Below are 10,557 nucleotides of genomic sequence, written 5' to 3'. Positions count from 1 at the left end.
TTATTTTGATGTAGTCCCACTCCTTTATTTTTGCTTTTGTTTCCCTTGCCTCAGGAGCCATACCAAGAAGAATGTTGCTGCCCTTGATATCAGAGAAGTTACTGTCTGTGCTCTCTTCCAGGGTTTTTAGGATTTCAGGTCTCACATTTAGGTCTTTAATCCATTTTAAATTTATTTCTGTGTATGGTATAAGAAGATGGCCCAGTTTCATTCTTTTGCATGTTGCTGTCCACTTTTTCCAACACCATGTGTTGAATAGGCAGTCTTTTCCTATCATGTATCCATTTCTGATTTGTTAAAAAAAAGTTCACCATGTAAGTGTGAGTTTACTTCTGAATTTCTATGCTGGTCCATTGATCCATATGTCTATTTTTATGTGAGTACCTTACAGCTTTGATTACTACAGCTCTGTAATATAACTTGAAGTCTGGAATGTGATGCCTCTAGTTTCACTTTTATATTTCAAGATTGCTTTGGCTACTCACAGTCCTTGTGATTCCATTCAGATTTTAGGATTGTTTGTTCTACACTGTGAAAAACACTGTTGGTATTTTGATAGAGATTGCATCAAATTTGTAGATTGATTTGGATAACAGAAATGTTAACAATATTTTTTCTTCCAATCCATGAGCATGGATTCTTTTTAAAAATTTTTTAAATTTATTTTCAGCATAACAGTATTCATTATTTTTGCACCACATCCAGTACTCCATGCAATCCGTGCCCTCTCTAATACCCACCACCTGATTCCCCCAACCTCCCACCCCCCTCCCCGCCACTTCAAACCCCTCAGATTGTTTTTCAGAGTCCATAGTCTCTCATGGTTCACCTCCCCTTCCAATTTTCCCCAACTCCCTTCTCTCCTCTCTAACTCCCCATGTCCTCCATGCTATTTGTTTTTCACAAAAAAAGTGAAACCACAAGATAACTGACTCTCTCTGCTTGACTTATTTCACCCAGCATAATCTCTTCCAGTCCTGTCCATGTTGCTACAAAAGTTGGGTATTCATCCTTTCTGATGGAGGCATAATAATCCATAGTGTATATGGACCACATCTTCCATATCCATTCATCCATTGAAGGGCATCTTGGTTCTTTCCACAGTTTGGCAACCGTGGCCATTGCTGCTATAAACATTGGGGTACAGATGGCCTTTCTTTTCACATCTGTATCTTGGGGGTAAATACCCAGGAGCGCAATGGCAGGGTCATAGGGAAGTTCTATTTTTAATTTCTTGAGGAATCTCCACACTGTTCTCCAAAGAGGCTGCACCACCTTGCATTCCCACCAACAGTGTAAGAGGGTTCCCCTTTCTCCATATCCCCTCCAACACATGTTGTTTCCTGTCTTGCTAATTTTGGCCATTCTAACTGGTGTAAGGTGATATCATGAACATGGATTCTTGCCATTTGTTTGTGCCACTTTCAATTTCATTCATCAGTGTTTATAGTTTTCAGAGTACAGGTTATCCACCGTTTGGTTAAGTTTATTCCTAAGTACCTTATTATTTTTGGTGCAATTCTTAAATGCCTGCTCACAGCCCTTGCCCATGTGTCTGGCCATCACCAAGCTTTCCTCTCTCAGAAGCTCCTCCTGTGGGGCCCTTGCAGTCAGCCTCTCTCCTCCTTGCTCTCAGCCTGTAAGTCTGTAATTAAGTTCTTTCAAGGAACCCAGTCCCCCATTCCCAGACCCTCAGCACTAGTCTCTCCTGCTGCCTCTTCCTCACTGATTAGAAAACTGCTCCAGGTCCAAATGCACAGGTCCTTGGCCTTCATCCTGGCTTTGGTTCCTTGACCCGAGTGGGCCTCATTCCTGACAAATAGCCCCAAAACTGGTTGTTCCTGCCACATGGTCAGCTCCAGCCTTTCCCTACAGCCAGCCGTCTCCCTCCCTCCCTGCCTCCCTATAGCCAGCCTTCACCTAAACCTCACTGGGGGTCTGACCTGCCCTACCCCCACCTAAACAACCCCTACCCTCTAGGTCTTTCTCCAAGCTGTTCACTATGGAGTTTTGGCTCTATTTTCTCTTCTATTCCTCCTCCTTTCTAAAATAGACTACACATAATAAAATAAAATAAAATAAAATAAAATAAAATAAAATAAAATACTACCCTTGGGCTCACTGCCCAGCAGCTCTGAGACCCCTGCTTACTCTCTCTCCCCAGCGAACAATGGTAATTCCATCCTATTCCCCACCAGAGGCATCATCATGCCACTCTTCCAGTCTGGGCCTAGGCCAGTACAGAAGTACTGGCCTTCTGTAAACACCACTGTGGTCACAATCCCCTCCACAGCCCCCCTGCCTCACTAATCCTTCCTCACTTGGCCCTACCTAGTCCCTGATGAAACTTCACCACAGGCAGCAAGGTCCCTGGTTCTCCACTCCACCATAATCCTCCTGGGCACCATGTCAGCTCTGGTCATAGATCACTCAAACGTAGCCACCACCCACTGCCCCTCCCTCCTTGCTGATAAGACCTCTCCTTCACCATGGCCTTGTTGTTCCACGCTTGGTTCCTGAAGGTCAGCCTCTCCCCTTTACCTCCAACCTACCCTACAGGAGCCTGTGTCTCCTTCTCCTTGCTACTGTCCTGAATGTCTACCATCTCCACCCACCTCAGCATTTTTTCTTCCTTCTTCTTCCTGCCCTCTTTCCTCTCTACCTGCATTGGAAAGCCTCCTTCCTGTCACTTGTACAGGTGCATTTTCTGTATCCTTAGGACTTCAAGCAGCTCAGGACAGCAGAACCTTTCAGAGAAACATTTGGCATGCAGTCACTTGCAGAAAGCAGTTTCATTCATGTTCTCTTTCCTGCCCAGATCATGGGTGATCTTCATTAAAGCTCATGGTGATGTCCCATAGTGGATCTGTGCATCAGAGAACTTTCAGGAGAGATGCTTGGATGGTCAGGCCTTCTTGCACCATGACGGTGAGAAAGACATGCCAAAGCCACAGGGACTGTGGAAAGAAGAAGTCCTGGGACCTGAGACGTGGCACATAGAGTCCAAGGACTTGGAAAGTAAGAGAGGAGCCTCAGAATGACTCTGGAAGGCATCTAGCCCTGCAGGCACAGAAAGGAGGTGAGGGGGGTTTGGAGCAGGTGGGAATGGGAGATCTTTCCCAGGGAAGTTCAAGGCAGAGAGCAGAGACCTGTTCCTTTCCCTGGATTTGCCTGGGAGTAGGGGTAAGGGTTTACTGTCTATGGATTTTATCCTACAGGGACCATTACACAGCCAGCACAGGGAAGACATGGAGGAGAACAGAAGGGCCCATCTGGCTGGAGTTGTCACTGGGGCAAGGAAAGCAGAGGGACACAGGATGAAAGAAGTCACTGCAGGATAGTGGCCAGTTTGCATTCCGTCTAGGAAATCTGGGACTGGAAAAGCTGAGAAGACAACAGCACCAAAGGTCTTCAGGCATTTCCACTACAATGGGGAGCTCTTCCTCTCTTATGATCTGAAGATCCATGGATGGACACTTCCCTGGTCCTCTGCTCAAACCTTGGCTATGGAAATCAAAAAGTCCTTGGATGCAGATGGCTGTCAGAACTAGGATTTCTCAGCTCATATACAGGGAGAACTTGTAGAAGCAGCAGAAATATGTGGGGTCCTGGATGAGTTTCTTTGGCAGAAATGGTTCATCCCTGGGGCAGAGACTTTCTTTTCTGCTGGACCAATTATGCCTCCCTCCAATAACCCTATCCAAGGAAGCCCTCTTTGTCTGATGGAATGCACATATGTTCTGCTGGTGCATTGTACTGTGATCCACCTGTCCTAATAAAGCCTCTGAATAAAGGACAGAAACACCAATCATGTGGGGATAGAAGTGAACCTCCCAGGGGTGCCTGGGAGGCTCAGCTGCTTGAATCCAAATCTTGATTTCAGCTCAGCCCATGATCTCAAGGTTGTGAGATTGAGCCTAGTGTGTGGCTCCCTGTTCAGTGCAGAATCTGTGGCATTCTCTTTCTCCATCTCTCTCTGCCCCTCTGGCTGCTCATGCAATCTCTTGTTCTATAAATCAACCACTCAATCAGTCAATGAATATATAAATATAAATGAAAAAGAAGAGGAGCAAGGGGGATAAAGAGAAGACAGAGGAGGAGAAGGAGGAGAATAAGGAGGAGGAGGGGAAGAAGTAATGATTCCTCCCGGTGTCAGTAGTCCAGGGAAGCAGTGGTACTTCTACAGAAAACTGAACCAGTGTAGATGGGTGTCAGGCATGAGAGGAAGCCCTAACCTCGCTGTTAAAAAGAGTTGTTACTTTATACTGCCCTCACCCCAAGAACCCAACATTCATGCCCTGCCCTGGAGCATTAACACATGGATCCAACAGAGTGAGGCCTGGATCCTGGGTCCAAAAATATGCCTGTCCAAAGGAACTGGGTCTTAGGAAGTGGAATAGACTTGGAGAATGAGAGCTTTAGCCACAGGTGGAAAGGTGAGAGAAACAGCCCTGATCTCTCTCTCTCTCCCCTGTACCTCACTGGCTCTGTGCTTTCTTCTCTAGTGCTCCTAACACTGAACATGACCTACAGCCAGACCTTGGAGGGCAAGGCCAGCCTGGTGTTCTGTTTCTCTCCCAGGAATATCTCCCTGACCAGTATGCCCAGCGGTTTATGGGAGTACAGCCTAGTGGGAACAGGACTTACTGGAGTTTGTGGCCATAAGGATTCCTTAGAGAGACAATCAGAGGTTCACTTGCTACATGGAAGCCACAGAGAATTGCAGTGCACACCCTATGCCCTCACACTCTGGGCCTGGTGAGGACAGGAAGCAGGATGGGGAGAAGTCAGCAGTCCTGTGGTCCTGGGGTGGCCAGGTCAATATAAGACCCTTTTCCAGGGAAGGCCCTGGTGTATCAGAATGGAGGAATGACCCTCTGATTTTCTTATTGTTGCTGGTATCCTTTTTATCATTCTTGCATGAGACCTCTCTCTAAGAACAAGAAGTCAACAAGAGCAGTGGGAACCCAAGTGAGAAATCTGGGCAATGGGTGGGATGGGAGGAGATCTCTGGGATATGGGGGTTCCTCATGTCTCCCTCTGCACAATATGGAGGGAACAACAAGCCTATGTAACAGGAGCTGAAGTCAGAGTGCTGAGACAGTGAGAGCCACATGTGCATATACACCCTTAGCCCTATTCGAAGCCATGTTCCTGGGGCCCTTGAGTGGTGAGCATAACCTCTTCTTGCTCTGGATGAGGACTGGGTAGTGAGGGCTGAGGCTCCCTGCTCTGAGCTGGTCCCCCACTGCTCTCTACCCTCAGGCTCTGCAAGGTTGGTCCAGGGGCATTTTCAAGTGGAAGGTGAAGGAGAAGGGGTGACAGTAGCAGTTTCAGGATGCAGAGGGTGGATAGATAGCCTCAGAGATGGGGGTCTCAAGAATCTCCTACACCTTATTTACAAGAAGGTTGTAAGAGGCACTGCCTGAATTGCCTGGGGGAGTCCCTGCTAGGAAAGGGGCAGGAAGGCTTTGGCAACTGCAGGCAAGGAGCATTAGGGTAGGACCTGTGATTCCAGGTGAGAGTGGGCCAAGAACAAGCAAAGGAGGCTTAGTGCACATGGGAGCTGGGCCAGGGATGAGGGTGGAGGGCGGGGAGCATGGGGTTGTCCTGAGCCAGGTCATGTACAGACCCCACTGCAGTCTCTTTTTCTTGACTGCCTGCCAGTCATCTGAGCTTTCTGATGTCTCTTTCAGTTAGGAGCTGTTGGCTCAGGGGAGGACAGGGAGGAGGCTGAGCTTCAGGTGGCCTCTGTGTCTGTAGTTGAGCATGGCCAACAAGCAGACAACAGCCCTGGTGCAAAGGTAGTTATGCAAGTGGGGATCAAGACACCTACAGAGAGAAGGTGCTGTGTTTGTGACCACTGCCTGGCTTCGAGGAAGAGGTAATAGGACCTGTCCTTCAGAGATGCTCTGTGCTCCCTGGGTGGACAGGTTGGAGCTTGAGAGGAGGGAAGGCTTTGAGTTTCTGCTCCAGAGTGCTGTTCTTGGTCCCAGCGCCCTTTCCTGCTCCTGTCTTGTGGTTGGTGGAAGCAGGCCCAGGTGACGATGCTGAGGGATCATGTGGGGCAGGGGAAGACCAGTAGAGGTTAAAAAAAGAAGTGAAAGAGAGAAAATAGTCAAGGTGTTATCTTCCTTCAGAAAAGGCAAAGCTGAGTTTGGACAACTGAAGAAGTCCTGAGAGCACACAAAGCAATATTTGGCACCAGATGGACTTCTATTGGTTTCTCTTTCCTCCCTGAGCTTGTTAGCCTTCAAGACCTGGATTAACACCAGATGGCACCAACGGGCCATAATGGCAGCAAGCAACATTTAATAGCCTCAGTACACTCCCCACTGAGAGGCAACATATTCTAGAATATTCCAAACCATTCAGATCTCCATATGACTGTAGTCCCTGTCCAAGTCACACAGAGAAGAATAGCTGCTGTTGGGCCTAGCTGATTCACACAATGCGAGAGAATAAAAGGTGATTGAATTATTTGGAGATTTTTTGTTATCTAGCACTAGGTAATAGCAATGTATAATGTACAACTATTATGTTTTATTTATTGTCTGTCTTTCCTGTGAGATGGGAAGCATTAGGACAATATGTGCTGTGTCTCTGGCATTAAGTGATTACCAGGCCTAACACAGAGATTGGCCCAGAGGCATTCATGGACTATACCTAGAGGAATGAATGAATGAATGAATGAATGAATGCTGTGATCAGAGTTCCTTCAAGTTGGCCTTGGACCTGGTAAGAGGAAAATTTATAGGTGTTTCACATGGGGAGTTCTTTATGAAGTGTGTGTGTGTGTGTATGCACCTGCACGAATTCCTATGTGAGTTTAGTATGTACGTATTGGCCTTGGTTGCCTGAAGAAGGAACCAGGAATATGAAGAGTACCTCCTCCACTCATATTCCAAACACATGGGCAGCATAGACAGGTAGCACCTAACCACTAGATGCCTCTGAGATGTCTTGGGCTTGGGAAGGGGTTTTAGTTATATTGTATGTCATTGACTCAGCTGCAGGGCTTGAGGCCCTTTGGAGCACGTGGTGAGCCACCTTCAAATCCCCGAATCAGCCATCAGGCTAGAAATGAGATTTGAGGTTGAGTTGCAGAACTCCTGTCTTGCTGTTAAGGGTAGCAGACAGTGGGACCTGAGGTGGTCCAGACTGAAGGTTTTGGCATTCACATCACTTGACATGACCAAGGAAAGAGCCAGTGTCCCAACCTCTAGCATCAGAGAAAGCAGTAGGAATGAGTGACAGGAACTCGTGTCCAAAGTCATCTCCATTGAAAGTGGCAGTGTGTTTATTGGAGCATCCAGCATATTTGTCAGGCTGGCTGCAGATCTGGGAATCAACAGTTCTGGCTTGGAGACCTCTCTGTTCCCTAAAGCCAGAGTACCTGGGTACTCAGTGGGGAGGAAACCTCAATATCAGTGTAGATTTTTGGGAAACAGTTTACAAGCCAAACCTGACCAGACCTGCATCGCCTCATTATGTAGGGCCCTGTGCTAGTGTCATAGGTCAGGGACACACTGGGGAGGTAATGAGTGAGCAGGAATAAAGGAGCTCAGCCCTATAACCTCAGACCTGTGACCACAAAGAGGTATTGCCATGCTGCTCTCAGACTCTCACTGAACAGCACTGAGGTGAGGGGAGTAGGCTGGGGCTCGAAGTAATGGGGATGTAGAAAGCACACACATGTTCAGGAAAAAGTGTAGGCTCAAAAATGACATGAAGAGAGCTGATGTGTATACCTAAGGTGGATTTCTGGCACACAGCCTAGAACAATAAGGAAATTAAAACAAACAACAAACATGTTGATGGGAGAATCTGACTTTCAGAGTTACCACATTATAAGATTGAGATGACCCATTTTCAAAAATTACAAAACACAAAGTGTACAGAGACACAGGACAACATGACCCATTCCAAGTTAAAAAAAGAAAAAAAGCAGAAAGTGTTCCTGTGGAAGATGAGATGGTGGACTTACTACACAAGGACTTTAAATCAACTGTCTGTATGATGCTCTGAAATTAAAAAAGACAAAAATTTAGATATGGGTAAAATAAAGTATTTACAAAGAGATACAAAACACAAAAAGAAACTAAAAGGAAATTCCAGTGCTGATATGCACAATAATTCAAATGAAAGTTTTAGTAGAGATGCTCAAGAGCAGATTTCAGCAAGTAGAAGAAAGAATCACTGAACTTGAAGATAGGACCATTGAAATAATCAAGTCTGAGGAACAGAATGAAAAGAACTGAAGGGAAGAGAGCCTACTGGAGCACGGACATAACATAGTGGGAACCAACATAAGCATTTTGGGAGTTGCAGACAGAAGAGAAAGAAAAAGGTAAGAGAGATTGTTTGAAGAAATAATGGCTGAAAACTCACCCAAATTCAAGAAAGACATGAACATAAACATTCTCCAATCAAAGCATAGAGCTTGGCAGAATAGTGAAAAAGAGATTATCCAACTATATGTTAGTTAAAAGAGACTCACTTTATTAAAAAATACAAATAGTTTGACAGAGAAAGGATGGGAAAAGGTATTCTGTGCACAAAATATGCAAAAGAAAACTGGAGTGTTTCTACTAATATCAGTCAAAATAGACTTAAAATCAAAAAAATTTAGAAGAGACAAAAAGAATAGTATATGTGAACACAAGTTTCAATAGAACATGAAGATGTAACAATTATAAGTGAGTAGCACTTAATAACAGATCAACAAAACCTATGAAGCTAAGCTTCATAGAATGAAATGCAGAAGAAGAGAGACCCACAATAATAGTTGGAGAATTCACTATCCCACTCTCAAAATTGGATAGAGCAACAAGCAGAAGAAAATTAAGGAAACAGAGGGCTTGAGCAACATAAAAAACCAATTAGATCTGACTCCCATATACAGAACACTCTACCCACAAATAACAGAATACACGTTCTTCTCCAGGGTACATGGGACCAATCCCAGGATGCATCACATGTCAGACCACAAATTAAGACTCAACAGAATCAAAAAGAGAGATATCACACAAACTATCCAACCACAATGGGATGCAGTTAGAAATCAACAACAAAAGGAAAACTGGAAAATTCACAAATTGGTAGAAATTAAACACTCTTTACAAATGGGCCGAAGGAAATCACAAGTAGAATACTTACAAAATATTTAAGTCAGTGACCATATCCTCCATGAGGGTTCTGTTTGTCCCCTTCATACCCTGCCTGCCTTCCTCCCAGAAGAGCTGGCTGTGTGGTGACAGGCTAAGGAGGAAGAGAGAGAGGTGGATAAAGAGAAGGAAGATCTGGCCACATCTGGGTGGTGTGTGCAGTGCCAGAAGGGGAGATAACAGCAGTGGTGGCAGTGTGGGTTGCACCCTTTTGAGGACAGTGTGTGTGTGGGGGCGGGCTCTCTCCCCACAGTTTCTTCCAGACACCTGGCTGTGGCCCCTCAGGTGCAGAAGATGCATAATCTTTCCTTTAGCGACCCATGTGTCCTTTTTTTTTTTTTTTTTTTAAGATTTTACTTATTTATCTGACAGAGATCATAAGAAGGCAGAGACAGGGGAAAGTGGGCTCCCTACTGAGCAGAAAGCCTGATGCAGGGCTTGATCCCAGGACCCTGGGATCATGACCTGAGCTGAAGGCAGAGGCTTTAGCCCACTGAGCCACCCAGGCGCCCCTGCATGTGCCCTCTTCTGTCCACCTTTCCCTGGAAAACTGGCCTTGAAATTACCCTTTATAACACCTGATCCAACTTACATGCCAACGTGTGATGAATTTGAAAACCCTGGACTTCACAACAGTCAGAAGGAGCAGACTGACAGTACTCTTTTAGAGAAAAAGATGCTATTGAGAGTGTTTCCATGACTAGAACCAGTCAAGGCAACAGAATTTCCTGTATTTTTGTGTTGTTCACCCAATGCCTTGTATGCTTTACTCTTCTCACATGGAAATCCTATTGATTTTGACCAGATAATCAGCTTTTCCATACCACTGGGATCATGGATTAATTGTAGTATATTTTCGTATGCTTATTCTCAGTATGGTTCAGGTTCTGGGAAGCCAACAGAGAAAAATCTCTACACAGGTATAGGAGCTGCTTCGCTTGCTTTTAGGACAAGATGTGGAATTCACCCTGAAAATGTGATCATATATGGCCAGAGCAGATGTACACCTCATTTGTAGATCTTGCTGCTTGGTTTGAGAATGCTGCTGTTACTCTTCATTCTCCTTTGACCTCGGGAATGCCAGTCACTCTTCCTGATACCAGAAGATCTATTCCTAAACATGGACAAAATCTCTGATAGAACTTCACCAGTGTTCATAACTCATAAGACTGAATAAAGGACAGGCAAGACTAAGTAGGAAGATGGGTAGGGGGTGATGTAACTAAGCTCACATAGGGGGCTATGTAACCAGGCTCACAGAAAACCCACATGTGGAGAGAACAATATGGCAGAAGGTGAGGGGCCAGAGAAAAAAAGAAGGAGACTAGAGGAGCTGCTGGCTGAGAAAATGGCTGTTGATGGTGCATCTGGAGACTGGGAAGGTCGCTGG

At 45.5% G+C, this 10,557-nt stretch overlaps 1 protein-coding gene and 1 pseudogene across 1 annotated transcript; both read left to right on the top strand.

Moving 5' to 3' along the window:
• Positions 1–2,489: 2,489 nt before the first annotated feature.
• LOC131834704 (MHC class I polypeptide-related sequence A-like) lies at positions 2,490–3,551 on the top strand. The gene is given in 4 exon segments (XM_059179349.1): positions 2,490–2,522; positions 2,862–3,018; positions 3,393–3,409; positions 3,411–3,551. Coding segments are annotated over 4 exon segments (348 nt in total).
• Positions 3,552–4,360: 809 nt separating this feature from the next.
• LOC131834703 (alpha/beta hydrolase domain-containing protein 17B-like) lies at positions 4,361–10,344 on the top strand (annotated as a pseudogene).
• Positions 10,345–10,557: the final 213 nt, after the last annotated feature.

Source organism: Mustela lutreola, chromosome 6 (assembly GCF_030435805.1).
Source record: "Mustela lutreola isolate mMusLut2 chromosome 6, mMusLut2.pri, whole genome shotgun sequence".
In the NCBI taxonomy this organism is placed as follows: domain Eukaryota; kingdom Metazoa; phylum Chordata; class Mammalia; order Carnivora; family Mustelidae; genus Mustela; species Mustela lutreola.
The sequence above is the reverse complement of the archived record's forward strand: the minus strand, read 5'-3'. Positions and strand labels throughout refer to the sequence as shown.